The 16415-nt window shown below is 35.9% G+C and overlaps 2 protein-coding genes across 2 annotated transcripts in view; one reads left to right on the top strand and one right to left on the bottom strand.

Annotated features, from left to right (window-relative positions):
* The window catches only part of ralgps1 (Ral GEF with PH domain and SH3 binding motif 1), a 116151-nt gene extending 104246 nt beyond the window's left edge, over positions 1-11905 (bottom strand). The window contains exons 1-4 of the mRNA XM_084388481.1: positions 11745-11905; positions 11568-11658; positions 3452-3541; positions 1919-2052 (exon numbers count right to left, since the gene is read on the bottom strand). Coding sequence (XP_084244607.1) covers positions 1919-1975 — 57 coding nt within the window. The 5' untranslated portion in view covers positions 1976-2052; positions 3452-3541; positions 11568-11658; positions 11745-11905. The remainder of the gene's footprint in view (positions 1-1918; positions 2053-3451; positions 3542-11567; positions 11659-11744) is intronic.
* On the top strand, positions 7170-7997 carry LOC311279045 (uncharacterized protein; the record flags this gene model as incomplete). The annotated part of the gene is given in 2 exon segments (XM_084390276.1): positions 7170-7748; positions 7752-7997. Coding segments are annotated over 2 exon segments (825 nt in total).
* Positions 11906-16415: the final 4510 nt, after the last annotated feature.

The raw sequence follows: 16415 nt of genomic DNA, 5'->3' as shown, positions 1-16415 counted from the left end.
GCGACCTTCACTCATTTCACTGAACATCATTTATTTGAACAACAAATTTACAAAAGCATGTAATTGAACAACATATTTATAAAGAAAAATCTTATTAATGGGTTGAAGTACCTTGAATCACTAAATTTCATTAGTTTCATTAAATGAACACTACATTTTTATAGACTTAAAGGGGCTGATTCCCCAATATGACAGGTTGGACAATAATTAAGTGTAATTGTAATTGAATATTAATATGAATTATATAATTTGCTAATATTTAACTAAACAATGTTAATGATATGTTAATATCACAATTTTAATGGAAATTATACAAATTAAAGCTGAAAACTGTATAATAATATATTGTCAAACAGAAAGTAACTGTTATCCTATATGACAAAATTGTTATCCGGTATGACAAAACTCAGTTTAAATCTTTATCAGGCAGTATTTTTGGCTACCTATAGAAATCTGCAACCTTTACCTTCAACTTCCAAATATGTAAATTCATGCTAAATAAACATATTTACATAAAATCCACATTATATATGTTATTTTAGCGTTATCCCATATGACACAGGATTTTACTACATAGTGTGCTAGTGAAGAAAAAGGGTGAGTTAAACACATTTTATGAAAGACATACTTACCTTTCACCATTGTTTGGGGGTCCATCAGGGTCTTCCTGATTGTGTAACATGCTGTCTCACATCGTGTCAAAATAAAATTCACAATAAAATTGCTCCAGTTTGCTTGTTATCCCGTATGACATTGGCTGACAGCCAGTTTTGGGACAGAATGCTCCAAAGCATAACAATTAACTGGATGTCATATTCTTTGTAATATTTAAATATATTGTTGTCAAGACTCATACTATAATGCCTGTGGAGGAGATGTTAGGGTTTATTCGATTTTTTACAGTTTGTTTGGCTTTTTTTTATGTCACTCTAAGGTCCGGACAGTTATCCGGTATGACATTATGTGACTATAATGTCTAATAATTCTTACACTTTGTAATACCCTCAATATATGTTTATATCATTTGATAAACAGAGATCAATTGATTCAATAAATGTGCTTTTTATTAAACATTTCCTTATTTTGACTTCATAAAGGGGTTTGGACATCAAAATTGCACGTCACGTCATTGGGCCATATATACATATATATATAAAAAAAATGCACCACAACTGCAATAATCTCCTAACTGGCCGATTCGTTTGGTCTAGATCAATCTGAAAATGGTGTTAAAAAATCTTTTAGTCTGCCCCCTGTCCCAGCGCCGAAAACCTCTGGCTTCACAGAAATTTGTTTAACCTCTTACCTTATGAAATTGTGTCAGCTTGCTGTGTGTGTCACATCTACTGAACTATCGCTGACTCTCTAGATGAGTTCCAGTTCACACAGCATGCCAATGACATAACACTGTCTCACTGGAGCAGCGTCCTGCCAGTGTGCATCTGAACGGATCAGCACTGATGGACCAACAAGCTGCTATTTCTCTGATCTGATTCCCTTTAGCAAGCCAATATCAAGTGATCTAACTTGAGCGCTGCACACAACACTCATATCAGACTAAACCACGCACCCACCCCGCGTTGAACAATCACATGCATCGCAAAGCTGTTATGATCATCTGCAATAAATCTCTCATTTATAATCCATTATGCACAGTTTAACTGAACATTAACTGATTGCCTTATTTGCCGGTCTTTCTGATATTAATCCTGGCAATAAGACTAAATAAAATGAAATTAAAAAAAATAAACAAAAGAGAAAACTATATATCGCAGCTATGTAAAAAAAAAAAAGGTTGCCAGGTCAAAAGGTTAAGATAAATTAAGAAAGCAGGCACTGTCATAAATAACCATACATTTCAGGACAGATGCTGTCATGGTTGAACTCTTTCGTAAACAAATGGGATGTGTTTTAGTACCTGTGTGTGGCGAGAGGTGATGCTGACGCTGGCAGGAAGTCCATTCCTCCTGTACATGCTCTCAGTCAGAAGAGAAGACCCAGATCACAGCCGACCTCAGCTGCTCACCGCCACACACGACCTCTCAGCCATCCCTGCAACACACATATTTCACCTTATTTTATGCCCAACTATTTTGAAAGATATTGATTTTGTTTTACTAACCCTATTAAATAGAAATTGTGACTTTAAAAGAAAACTTACTGTCATAATTATGATTTAACACAGTATTACTCTATTTAGGAGCTGCTCATTCTGTGGAGCAATACATAATGTAGCCAGAAGAGGGAGGCTGCACCACAAACACAGCCTCTCTCTCTCCCCTCAACATGACTCCTGGATCTGCCCTACATTCAGTCAGCCAGCCAGCCATTTCTTGTTCAAATGAGCCACATACATATCATAGCCATATCATGAAAAGATCCTGCAGTGCTGCTCTCCTTTGTACTCTTGAATGAAATGTTTCAGTCTGTACGCCCAAATGCAGTCCAGAATTGAAGTGCACAGCTTTTTTGCTTTGGTTGTGCTTCAGGAACGAAATTTAAAATGTTATATTAAATGCCCACCAAACATTTGACAAAATGTTTACTGTGCAATGTATTAAAATGATCCAAAAATGCATAGGACCAGCAATATGCTACAATTAACATGATGTAGATTAAAAAGACTGATCAACAGTATGTTTTGTGAAATCAACTGCAGAAGCTAACATTATATCCTGTTCAAACCACTGGGAGACTTGTAGATGTGTAAAACAAATTATATTTGCATTTTATTTTTTATATATTATATTTGTATTATTTGCATTTAGCATTGATTTCAGAACAGTACTGCAGAGGTGGGACCAGGTCATTGCTCAAGTCTTTGCATTCAATTCTCGAGTCAAGAGAGACAAGTCCCAAGTCAAGTCCACATACCTGCAGTAATAAAAAAAAAAAAAGTTTTGATCCCCCCCAAGTATGGCACCCCAGGGTTATTATCCACCTTTTTTGCCACGGATCTGACACACATCCTATTCTCTCACAAGTCTTTACATTCATTTTGAAATCATTGTGTGTCTTCGTCCATTCAAGCGCAAAAGGAAAGAGAACTCAATGTGGTGCTGGCACGCTCTCCGAAACGATATTCTGTGCGCGTGTTTCAGGTGTTTGTTTACAGAGAGCTGCTTCACAGACAACATGCCAATAAATTTTTGTTATTTTTGTGCGTCTTGTCGTGCTTGAATGGTTTAATGGCACTTAAATGAATGGCAGCGTGATCATATACTGTAGCACAGCCAAATGGGTGCTGCTACCCTAACCGAAAAAAAAATGATAATCACAAAATTCATTTTGACAGGCCTACTAATTTCTTTTAAGGGGTCATAATATCATACATTTTTTATTTGTACTAAAATCTACTTATATTGTTAAGTCAGTGTTTTTGTACTAAACATGTAGGGTTTTCAAGACCATTTAGTTTCAAAACAAGTGACAATTTGTACAGATTTCATACCCATTTTTTTTCTGCCAGATCTTTCACATGGCTAATATCTGCATGGTAGTGTTGGTGAAGGCCATCCCAAGCGGCAGATCTTTAGAAATACTGAAAGAGAAAGAGAGACAACAGAAAGACTTATGGCTAAAACACAAATACCTTTGGGAAATCATCAAGGTTGATTTCCTCCATTTCAGACAAATTCAAACAAACACACTTGTGAGGCGTCAAGTTATACAATTGCAAATGTGGATAAAATCTACTATAGTGTTTCAAAGTTAAAATACACCAGCCAGAGGCATGGATACACTTGCCTGAGAGCAGCAGCATTTAAATGGTGTAATCGAGTGTGAAGAATTCAGTCAATACTGTTAACACTCATGTTTGCCGTCCACAGGGATGCCTGTATTTGTTTATTTGGCTGTATTTGTCCACATGGCTTGAATGTGCATGCCTAATGGCATTAATTAGACATACTGTAGCTACTGTTCAAAAGAGAGGGACTGTTAAGATTTCTCAATGTTTTTTAGAGAAGATTCTTATGCTCACCAAGGCTTCATTTTTTTATCAAAAATACAGTAAAAACAGTAATATTATGAAATATTATTACAATTTATAACCCTTTTCTATGTTAATATATGCAAACCTCACCCATGAACTGCCAAAACTCAGACAACACATTACATGCCCCAACAAAGACAAATTTGTTTTGGATCACTGCTATACCAAATTATAATACAATAAAGGATGCATATCGCTATGCCCCAAGAGCAGCTTTTAGGTCTCTCTGATCACTGTCTGGTTCATCTTCTCCCTACCTACAGGCATTGACACGGGAACATATTTTATCAGGAGGGTGCTGGGGGTGGGGCTTGATATTATGAGGCGGTGCTGTGGTAGAGTATTTTTAACAAAATCCTAATATTAAACAGCCCAAACAAGATGATGAACATACAAATGAATGGACCGTTTTATGTGAGAACGCTCAGAACTCAAAATACATTTTACAAACACAGCACAAAAATCTGCATCTTACCTTATGATACTCTCTCAGGAGATAGTGCCGGTTCACAAAGAAAGCAAAACATTTCAAAGCAAAAACGCAAGACACAAGCAGTGGAACGGGGGGAAACGCAAGGTCTCGAGGTGTGTTTAAGTTGAACTTATTTTAACTTGAGCGATGCGTTTTTAGAACGCTGTGTCATGTGCGAGTTAATCACGGTTAAACACGGCTAGTGCGTTCACACAGAAAAGCAATGGAAAAGTAGCAGAATGGAAGGGAAAAACACATTCTGTGTGAGCAGCCCCTTAATGCCGATTAATGCATCTGTATTTAGTTTTCACCGATGTCTGAGTGAACATGCATTAAATAAGCGTCAAATGAGTTCTGAGATGCTGTTCCTAATCCAGCATAGTCACGTCACTCACTCCATGCGAGATCGGCTTTTGATATATGGATTTCTAGTTTTTTTAATTCATAAAACCATATTCGACAACATATAAAACGAAATAATCTTTAGAGTAATTGTATTAAGGTGGAGGGTGCTCTTAAAATTAGTGAAACAGCTGTCGACCCTAGTTCCCGCGGTCATGCCTAAAGGCAGAAACTTAAATCTAAGGACTTTAAGGAGATGGATCAACGAAGCAGAGTGGGAATTACAAGCCTGTTTCGAGATCGAGAGCACTGATTAGAGTGTTTTTGAAGCTGCTGCCACTGATCTGGATGAGCTCACAGATTGTCTCACATCATACATCAGTTTCTGTGAGGATATGTGCATTTCTACCAGTAGCCTACTTATTTAACATACAACAACGACAAACCATGGTTCACAGCGAAACTCAGACAGCTTCGCCAGGCAAAAGAAGATCCCTATAGGAATCGGGACAAGATCTTGTACAATCACTGACAAAAGAGATTAGAGTGGCTAAGAGGAGCTACTCTAAAAAGCCAACAATCCTGCTTCAGTTTGGAAAGGCCTGAAAGACAAACTACAAGACTCCATCCCCCAACTCTGCAGGGAATCAACAACTGGCTGATGACCTGAATGAGTTTTACTGCAGATTTAAAAATCTCAATCTCACACCCCAGACCCACTCTGACGCTCTCTGCACAACCATCAACACCTCCAGCACCCCCACTCTCACTCTCAGGGATGTGTTTCAGGAAAACGAAGACAAGGGCACTGTTTACACCTGATATTAAGAGGCATTTTGGTTGATCAGATCGCAAGAAGACGAGGGAGACACATTCCTTACACCTGGTGTTTTAATCCGTCTCTTATATCCACTTTCGACCACTTCTGTCCTGATTTCTTCGATGAAGGGATCTCTCAGGACCTGCAGTGCACGAGACAATCACATTGAGAAAAAGGCCCAGCAGAGGTTCAGCTTCCTTCGCCAGCTGAGTAAGTTCAATTTGCCACAGATGCTGCTGATTCAGTTCAACTCAGCCAGTCTTCTGCACTTCAATAACTCTCTGGTTTGTCTCAGCTACAAAATCAGACATCAGAAGACTATAAAGGACGGTTCAGACTGCTGGGAGGATTATTGGTGCTCCCCTGTCCACCTGCCAAGAATAGTATACATCCAGTCTGTGAAAAAGGGGCTTCTATTCTATTCTATTTGTACATTGCACACCTGTACATACAAATTTACACACACACACACACACACACACACACACACACACACACACACACACACACAGTAAGTGTATCTTATTCACATATCTTTATTTGACTATCTGTGTACTGTTGTTGTGACTGTATACTGGAAGCTTCTTCTGTCACCAAAACAAATTCCTTGTGTGTGCAAACATACTTGGCAGTAAAGCTCTTTCTGATTCTGATTATATTTTGAAATGAAATGTATTCCTGTGATGCAAAGCTGAATTTTCAGCATCATTACTCCAGTTTTCAGTGTCACATGATCCTTCAGAAATCATTCTTATATGCTGATTTAGTGCTCAAAACTATACTTTTATTATTATCAATGTTGAGTCAGCAAAAAAGTTGTGCTGCTTAATATTTTTGTGGAAACTACAATACATTTTTGCAGGATTCATTGATGAGAAGAAATCAAAAAGTGCACTGTTACTTACAATGCATCTTACCACTGTAACCATAGACTTAGACTGTAACTACAACACAACTAATAAGATAGCATCAGCTAAAGAATAACCTACAAAACATTTTGGATTGTTGTTTGGTGGAACACTTACCTGCAGGTAAGGTAACTTACTTGATGCAATAAATAGAATTTAAGATTTGTTTTGAATATTTGCCTAAATGTTGTTTCAGATTAGGTATTTAAAAGATAATCTGTTAGTCATTATAACAAAATAAACTATGACATGGAATTCAGGATCATGACATGAAGTAGAGGGGTCTTGAAGGGGGTCTCCCATTTTTCACCACTCAATACTGCATTTTAGAAACAAGTATGTCATTACACTAAAATCACTAGAGCCTAAATTCTAGACTCTTATTTTAGCTTAGCTTAGACATTTAATTCATATGTTCTGTTTATTTATCTGGAATTATCCCTCTGGGTAATTGAATTTGATCTCGGTTTTTCACATACACCATCAGTATTTTGCAGTATTGCAAATATTGCATATTGCAAGTATTGCAGACTTTCCAGTCAAAAAAAAAAAAAAAAAGAAGACTTTGGGGCGCTAACAAAAAAGTGAAGCTAAAACCCAAATTCTCAATTCAAACAGATGTTTCTAAACATAATGACAGCGGATGGAATCCTCAAAGTGTTTGAAGACACCATGCAGGTTCCAGTGAAGATGGAGTACGAGCTGGGAGTGCAGACAGAGCAACGCCTCAGGGAAATGGGTGTCCGCAGTGTTTGGGAAACCTTAGATGTAGAGTACTACTACGATACTGACAGCTTCCAACTGGCTTCTACACAGACCTGGTTGAATCAGCATAATGGCCAGTGGGGACTGATCCTGGCAGAAGAACGAGAGCTTAATCACTTTCAATCAGGTGACATAAAGAAGTCAGAAGATGAACATTTTGAAGAAAAGAAAAGCAAAATACTCAACTCATCACCAGAAGAGAGATCAGCAACAGGTGCTATTTTAATAGAAACATCAAGCAATAAGCATCCCGAGAAAGTAATGTGCAAAAGGCAAGTTCAGAGAACATCCTCAGACACGTCTCTAACATACACAGAACTGAGTGACCCATGTGCCATCATGTCACGTCTCTCAAAGCGTCTCCAACTCCCTCTGACCCACAATAAAATGCAAAGCATGACCATGAAGAACTTCTTGAAAATGGCCCAGATCCAGATGTATGACAGCTGAACCAGGACCAGTACAGTGAAGTACTCTCTGCCTGGTGGCTTCTCACTGGTGGTGAAGAGAAACTACAGAATTCCCACTGAAACACCTTCTGCATTTTTGATGATAAATGCTGATGTGCTCAGCATAAGCAGTGAGCTGGAAAAGATGGACTGGCTGTGCAAAGAACTAGGCTTAAAACTAAAGGAAAGGTCAATGCAAACTATTTTTGAAGCCTGTAGTGGTCATGTGGACATCTTCAACTCATAATTCTCTGTCTTGTTTTTACCTTCTAATCAATAAAAGTGGCAAAAAAAGATCATTTTAAGTTACTCTAACTTCACTAACTATGGCAATAGGGATGCACCGATATAAACAATTTGGCCGATACTGATAATTCTTTATATTTGAAAGCCGATAACCGATATATACAGATAAATCTAAATCCAAAATGTTAATAGTTTTTGAGAGCCTGATTAGTGATTACAAAAACTCATGTCTCACAATTAAAAGCCCTGTCCCAAGCACTTCAACATAAATCAAACATATACAGTATAGTAGCCTAGTTTGAACCAGTGTAAGTTTTAAAATTAATTTCACACTACTATGGCCAACTTTCCTTATATATATATATATATATATATATATATATATATATATATATATATATATATTGCCTTACAAATAAATAAAACTATGCCTAAATAATGCAAACAAGTCATTGGACAACATAATTGCGAATAAAGAATAAAACTGCATATGCCATGCATAACATAAAATAATCCATTATTTAGTGGCTTTAAGATATCAGACAAAATGTCTTATTGGATTGATAATGGTAACAATACAATTTAAAAAAGTTATCATATTTTAATATACATATACATATACCTATACATATACCTATATAATATATACACATATACATATATACATATATATATATATATATATATATATATATATATACATATATATATATATATATATATATATATATATACATATATACATATATATATATATATATATATATATATATATATATATATATATATATATATATATATATATATATCGGCCGAAACCGATATGGTGGCTGATAGATCCCTATATGGCAACCCTTTACAATACATCTAATCATATCTAATGGTATCTAATCATGACCATAATGATCAACATTATATAGAAGTATTGATATTGTATGATAAATAGAAGTCACTATTATTGCGATAATTAGTATTAGGAAAATATATAACTAGGCCTGTAACAATCATGAATTTTGTGCTGACGATTAATTACAAACAAAATAATAATATAATATAAACGTATAAGTTACAAACAAAATAATAATAAAATAATAATAATATAATAATAATAATAATAATATCAAGCGCATTATTCTGTATTATGTCACTAAAAGACAAAAATAAAACTACTCAAAATAGCTCAAATAACCATCTTAGAAAAAAATATATTAAAATAAATAAAATTGTTATTGGAAACAAGACTCACAGTGTGATTCAGACAGATTCAGCTGAAGCACCTGCAGCTGAGACATCTATAGTTTCTATGGCAACAGAAAGAGCTGTAATGTGTGCACTGTTCATATTTTTTATATTATACACATGAGGGCAGAGCAGAGCAGTCTGCAGGCAACAATCTGCCACATTGGATGTCCGACATGTTCAACATTGCCAATGTTTCTTATCTCTGACTCCATAGCCTGCAGTATTGTACATCTCTCTTTCTCTAGTAGCCTAGAAAGAGTATGAATCTAAACAATGCATTTATTTCATGTGACAGGCAGTGACTTACAGTGCATTCAAGGTATTCATTTTGTCAATATCAGTGCACCCTGGGAATTGAACCCATGACCTTGTCAATACTAGTCAAGCTAAAACTCTAAGGTCTGAAACAAACAGAAAACATGGGTTGCTCCTGAAACAATAACAGATTTTCTCATCAGCACTTGCAGTAGACAGCAGATTTCACGGAGGCGTAACAAACAACAAAATATAGTATAGCAGATTATTTGGCTTCACTAGCACAATCTTCAAGGTTTGCCATCAACTCCAGTACGGGAGCAATACACAGCAATTTAAAGGAAATGACTGTGGTGAAGGATATTTGATGAATATATTTGATGAATTTGATGAAAAGATAGTAAGATAAGTACAATAAGTAAAGTGGAGAGAACTAAATGCAATAAATAAACATGAGGTGCCAAAGAATTTAAATGCAAATGGAATAAATTAATTCTACAATCTCTGCAGAAGTAAATTTGACATTCATAACTCATCTAAAGTTATTAAGATTTACCTTTAACAGATAAGTATAATATTTATACATTTCTTACTATTTGAGAGTAGGCTACATAAACTACTTACACATTAGGAATTATATAATGTAATGAAGTTGTTCATTCTTATTACACCAAAAGGTATGTAACAAACCTTTCTGGACAAACTGTGTATTTGAACCACAATATAACTTTACAAATTTTATTTACAGCTATTTGTATAACTAAAAAATAAAAAAATAAATTGGATCACTCTACTTAACTCAGCTACTGACAAACAATTTCGGTAGTGTAGTGGTTCTCAACATGGGGCCGGGGTCCACTAGAGGGCCTCAGCAAACTTCCAAAGAGGCCACAGGATGACTATTATTATTGTTGTTAAATTACATTCATCTTAAATGGTTAATTAATTGAACTATTAACACTCGCCAGTTCCTTTTTATAATTACAGCCGAAATATTGGAGAAAATCTCTTAGCTTATATAGGAGGCCTTTGATTTAAGATCCACTGCTGCAGAATGTGTGTAGTGACATTTTATTAGCCTTTGCAAAAAGACAGAAGTGCAGTGTGTGCCAGAAAGGTGCATATATGGGAAATTTGCAACTTTTGTTAATTCATTTACTAAAATATGAATGTAATAAAATAATCCACACACGCCAACTAGATAACACACTGTGTGTGCGTTTACTTCCGATACCATTACTTCAGAAATCATTCCGTCATCGCCAGATAATGAATTCCCAGGCAGCAAATCAGTTTTAGTTGAACATATAACTTAAATAGTATGTTGCTTTTTTTAATATTCTAATAATAAGTTGCTATATTGAGGCTAATCGCTCATCACAATACTATAATCTTAAATATTTGTAAAATATACATAACCTAGATCTATATTTACAATGTGTACCTTGGACTCTCCAGCACTTTCCACAATGCCAGTGTGAAAGTAGAACTACTGTAAATACAGGTGCTTTCCAAAGTCAGTCTCTCCAGGACAAAACATCAGCCACTTAACCAAACACAGTAGGTTGGTTCTTTCTGAAAATACCATAAATAAAATAAAATAAAATAAAAAGCCTACATATCACCAGAATCATAGAGTATTTGATTGGTTAAGCTGTCTGTCATAATGTCAGTTACTGTATTGTTGTGATTCTCATTCATATTTATAATGGTTGTTTAAATCATATCACAGTGCTGGTCTAACTGGCAGAGCATAATTCTAAATATTGATGAGACACCACATAAAAATATCTTATTCCATTCTCCAGTTTGCATAAGACACCAAATAGAAGAGTATCCTTACAGCAAAATGGCATCATAACATCTGAACAAAATACCGAGCATCCTGCAGAAGCACGTTGTTTTAGATGTAATGGCGTCATGCATCATATTGACAGTGTGGTACCCAGCTGGAGACAGGCAGACGACCCCCCCGTGACGCAACGCCATCCCTGTTGATACCGTTTTCATTTTGGGCTTCATCTTCTGTACAGATAGAGATACAGATGCCAACGGCACGTACAATACAACTCACCTGTCAATGGAAATACGCCACTGTCCTCGTCCGCGGTTGAGATGCACGCGCGGCTCAACGCAAAGCGTATGTGTCTGTACTGCAGCACGACCTTAAGGACACAAAAAATCAAATTTGAAAGGATTCCCTCTCATCCACTGGACTATTTAAGCCTATTTCAGTTATTCTACTCCATACATGGACGTTGTCCTGGCAAAGCAGCGTGTTTTGAGCAGGTATGATGTCAAACGCTGAGGGCAGTCCTGTGTGTAGACACGATGCAGCCTGATGGTGGAGATGCGGGTCATTCGCCAACAGCTGGGCATCGACATCAGGAAGTGCTGTACGTTTGATGGACAGAAGCTTTGACCAATCGCGTAGCGTCACACTATAATTAAATAACCAATCATTAATTAGGTCAATATATGTCTCTTTGTTTTGTGCACTCTGCGTTGGAAATATGTGTGGACATATTTTTATACAATTTTTCCCTTGACGAAATGTAGTGTTTGTTTTTCATTTTTTTATTTTTCAAATAATTTTTATTGTGAGATATTTGATATGCTATTATTTACTGCGCCTATAAGCTTTACAATCTTTAAAAGTCTTATAATTTAGCCTTTAAGTTTTTTTGTGATAGCCTACCACAAAGAGTCATAATGATACACATTTGAACAGTTAGGCTATGTGCACTGGTTTTCACTTAAACTTCTTATTTATGTTTATTTGCATGTGAAGTGGGACATTTTTATTTTATTTTTATTTCTATAAAAACGTGATTTAGGACTTTGAATTAAATCTATGTCCCTGCATTCAAATATATATCAAAGCAGCTTATGGTGGCCAGTCTGGATTTTGGAACATGGCAGCTGGTTTGTTACTGGTCCAATGTGGTTTGCCAGCTCTAACCAGATTGATCAGCAGGTCAGTGTTGTCCCCACCAGCTGGTAGTCCATCTGATCATTCATAGATCACACCATGGAGTCAAGACAAATGTCCCCTCAGGGACAATAAACTGTAAATTTCAATTGCATTGAATTTTGACACAGAATTTACATAGCTCTTTTAAAATGTATTCATTTGCAATACACTTACAATATATAATTATTTTAATATATTTAAATTTTAAAAGTTTAAACTTTGAACTAAATTAGAATAACAAAAAAGTGTTACAGCATTATTGAAAAGTGAATGTTTTATTCTAAAATGAATATGCGTGGGGTTTATTAAGCTCCAGCCTATTATTATTACTTTTTCAGTGCATGTGCTCCATCTAGTGGACATCAGCATTAATGCACAAACACACACAAATTGCAATGCATATTTTCCTAGAATGAGCAAAGCAAGGATTTCCAGACATTTTGCCAAATCAGCATCTTTATTGTACAAACAAATGCATTTTTTTTTTATCTATTGACATTTCTTTGTATCATAAAAAAGCAATATACAAGCTTTAAGAACGAAAATAAAAAGCAGCACAGAATGATTATGAGTAAAATATATAATTTGAATAAATATACTTTTATATTTCATGCTATAAAATAAAATTCATAAATGGCGAGTTAATTGTTACAGCATCGGCGTCAGCTAGCTTCATGTACTTCATAGTTGTATAAAACAGTAGAGTTCTGAGGTTCACAGTTGGGTTGTGAGGTTGTACAAATAGTGGATAACAGAAGGTTGGACAGAGTGCTACTGATACGACGAGAGCTAAAGATCTGCTTTCCTCAGCTGTGAAACCCCGCGCCCGTCCCATGCATTCAGGAAGAGCAAGAACGGAAACATTTAGGTGCATCATACTACACCAGTGAGGCAGACTGTTTTGGGAACCAATGACTGAGGAATTGTTTCCCCACCTGAAGTAAAAGTGCAAGCTTAGTTTTGGGCACACAAAGATCACTGCGCATCCAAAATGGCATTTTCTGAATACTAGTAAACCCTGAGTTCTACTTTTTTAACTTTTTGCAATGTCCCGAATACATGAGAGAACAAGAGTTTGAGTTAATTTTGCTGAAGTCCTCTGATTGGCTGTTTAATCTCGACGCATGAAGAAAGAAGATCTTTAGCACACACCATAGCGGCAGGTTACATATCTCAAAGATCCCTTTCATATTTGCCATGGATAAAAAAGAAATAAAATCAAATAAAAAGATGTGACTTTTCACCACTGACACTGCGGTGTCAGGTAAATGAAGTACAAATAGAACGTGGACTGTTGTAACCGCAAAAACAAACCACACTGTAGAAGCATATTTGCCCAACCTGTCCAAGTTTTCACATAAAAGAATGTATATAAAAAAAGCTCCTCATCATGAATGACCTCAGCTCCCTGACATCCTGAACGCATTCATTTTGAGACACGATCCTCCTGCGATCTGAGGCAGAAAGACACCAAAGGAAACAAAAAAAATGCTTTTACAAAGGTTATTGCTTTTGCATATCACACAGTGGATACATGTTGGAAGTGTAGAACCGATGGAAGACTTCAAGATTTCCTTTTCTTCAATATCTCTAGGTTTAGCTCAGTGTTCATAAACTACCTGAAGTAAGTCAACAGTTTTCAACAGTTAAAAAGGACGAGCTGCACAATCAAAAAGTAGTCCAACAGCCTTCCCTGTAAACACTTCTTTTTTTTTTGGATGATTGTGCATGGCACAAACTGAACTGGTTTTATGTGAACAAAGCGAGTGAAAATGGACCATGAGTATCTAGGTCAGTTGGCGGAGTATGACTACAGTTCGTTAAAAATCCTTAACCCCATATCACCGATTTAACATCATCTTTTTGCTTACACATAAAAACTGAAAAGAAACCTGACCGGTCGTAAAGCACCATTAAAGGGGAAACGCATCCCAAGCGATAAAATATTTGAGGCCTTATGCGTCCCGTAAGTTGGGAGTATTACATGGTCAATTAATCCCATATGGAATACATTTATTGATTATTGTTTAAAAAAGGGTCATTAAGTGCATGCCAGGTGAAATATCACAAAAGAGATATAGCTATAAATGAAAATCACTTTCAAGTCTTAAGACCAAAAAAAAGGTCATCTGTAGTTTCGTTTTACAACGCGGAGGTCACCATGCAATTCTACTTGAACAATAGGTGGGCCGGCATGCATATTTCCCCTCTCTAGACCAAACAATATACATAATACAGCGATCTGCTAACCTGAAAGCATCATTATTCTGATGAGATTATAGCCAAGCAAAAACCAACTAACGAAAACATGATTTTTTTTAACTTATTTTAAGAGGCAGCTTCCATATTGTGAAGCTCTTTGATTGTCCCATTTTATTTCAGCATATTCACTTTCAGTCAAAACTGCATAATGACTCTGATGCGAAAATCTCTGTTGCTTCAATGCATATCAGTCCCCTCCAAATGGGATGTTTCCCCATAGAAACAAAAAAAAGACATGAAAAAAGAACCCTTACTGCATATTGTGATTATGATCTAGCAGGCATATTGCTTTTGTGTATGACCATTAGTTCAGTATGTATACAAAAGACCAGGCTGAAACATTGACGCATCCAAAAATAACAAACATTTCCACCTTCTTTGAAGGAACCCCTCATCTCATTCCCATAATCTTGAGCGGCAACAAAAAAAAAAAAAATACAATGACCTGCTGAGTAAGTGATTCACGTACACTACTATTCAAAAGTTTGAGGTCGGTAAGATTTTTTTAAATGTCAAATGTTGAAAGAAGTCTCTTCTGTTCACAACGGCCGCATTTATTTGATCGAAAATACAGTAAAAACAGGAATATTGTTATTAAATGTTATTAAAACTTAAATGTTTCTTTTTTGTATACTGTAAAATGACATTTAGTGATGCAAAGCTGAATGTTCAGTGTCACAGGATCCTTTAGAAACCATTGCAATATGTTGATTTGGTGATCAAGAAACATTTCTTATTATTATCAATGTCGAAAACAGTTGTGCTGCTGAAATTATGGAAGTGGTGACTTTTTTCAGGACTTTGATAAAGTGTAAGAGAATGGCATTTCTAATATGAAACATTAGAAAATGTCTTCAGTGTGTCACTTTTGAACAATTGAATGCATCCTTGCTGAATAAAAATTTCTTTCAAAATAATAATAAAAAAAATATCGTACTGACCCCAAATGGTAGTGTAGCCTATGTTTCATAGCAAGGCACCAGTTCAATCAACGTCCTCAACAAAACATCTCTGTTTGTACCATCACCTCTTTAAAGACCACAAAACAACACCCAAAGTCTGTTCTTCAAAAGCTAAAGCTTACAGCTTCACTCACTGTAAAACATTAGCTCAACTAAACTTTTCAGCTTAACGCCAGTCTGTGTAATAAATGACAGTAAGATGCTGGGAAATGAGACGAAAAAGATCTACTGACAACAGATTCGTTTTGGTCTCTCTCGTCCGCCGCGCAACATACTACACAAACCCTTTACATTTTTTTGGTTTGCTCTTTGGTTAGTGGCCCAAGTCATGAACAGGTACATTATGATAAAGGAACAGAGCAAATCTAAACATATTCGGCGAACAAAGCAGTCAGGCTTACAATGCTTCAAAACGACAAACATGTCACAGAATGACACCAAACATGCTCTGTCAGTAGTATGGCATTGAGCGTTTTGGCTCTTGTTAACTGTAATAGAGTAATCACATTTGGCTCATTGTTCAAAACTGCCATTGATTCAAAGCTCAGAGCCGGAAAACAAAACAAAAACATAAGGTATAAGGTTCATTCTCACTCATCTGCCAGTTTCACAAGCACATGAAGCGATTTTAATGGCACATTATAAATAATTTAGTATTCTAAAATATTGAGTAAAATATAATGCATTGATTTTAAGAGAAAAAAATTGTATTGCAGTGCTGAAA

This window comes from Rutilus rutilus (assembly GCF_951802725.1).
Source record: "Rutilus rutilus genome assembly, chromosome: 19".
Taxonomy (NCBI): domain Eukaryota; kingdom Metazoa; phylum Chordata; class Actinopteri; order Cypriniformes; family Leuciscidae; genus Rutilus; species Rutilus rutilus.
The sequence above is the reverse complement of the archived record's forward strand: the minus strand, read 5'-3'. Positions and strand labels throughout refer to the sequence as shown.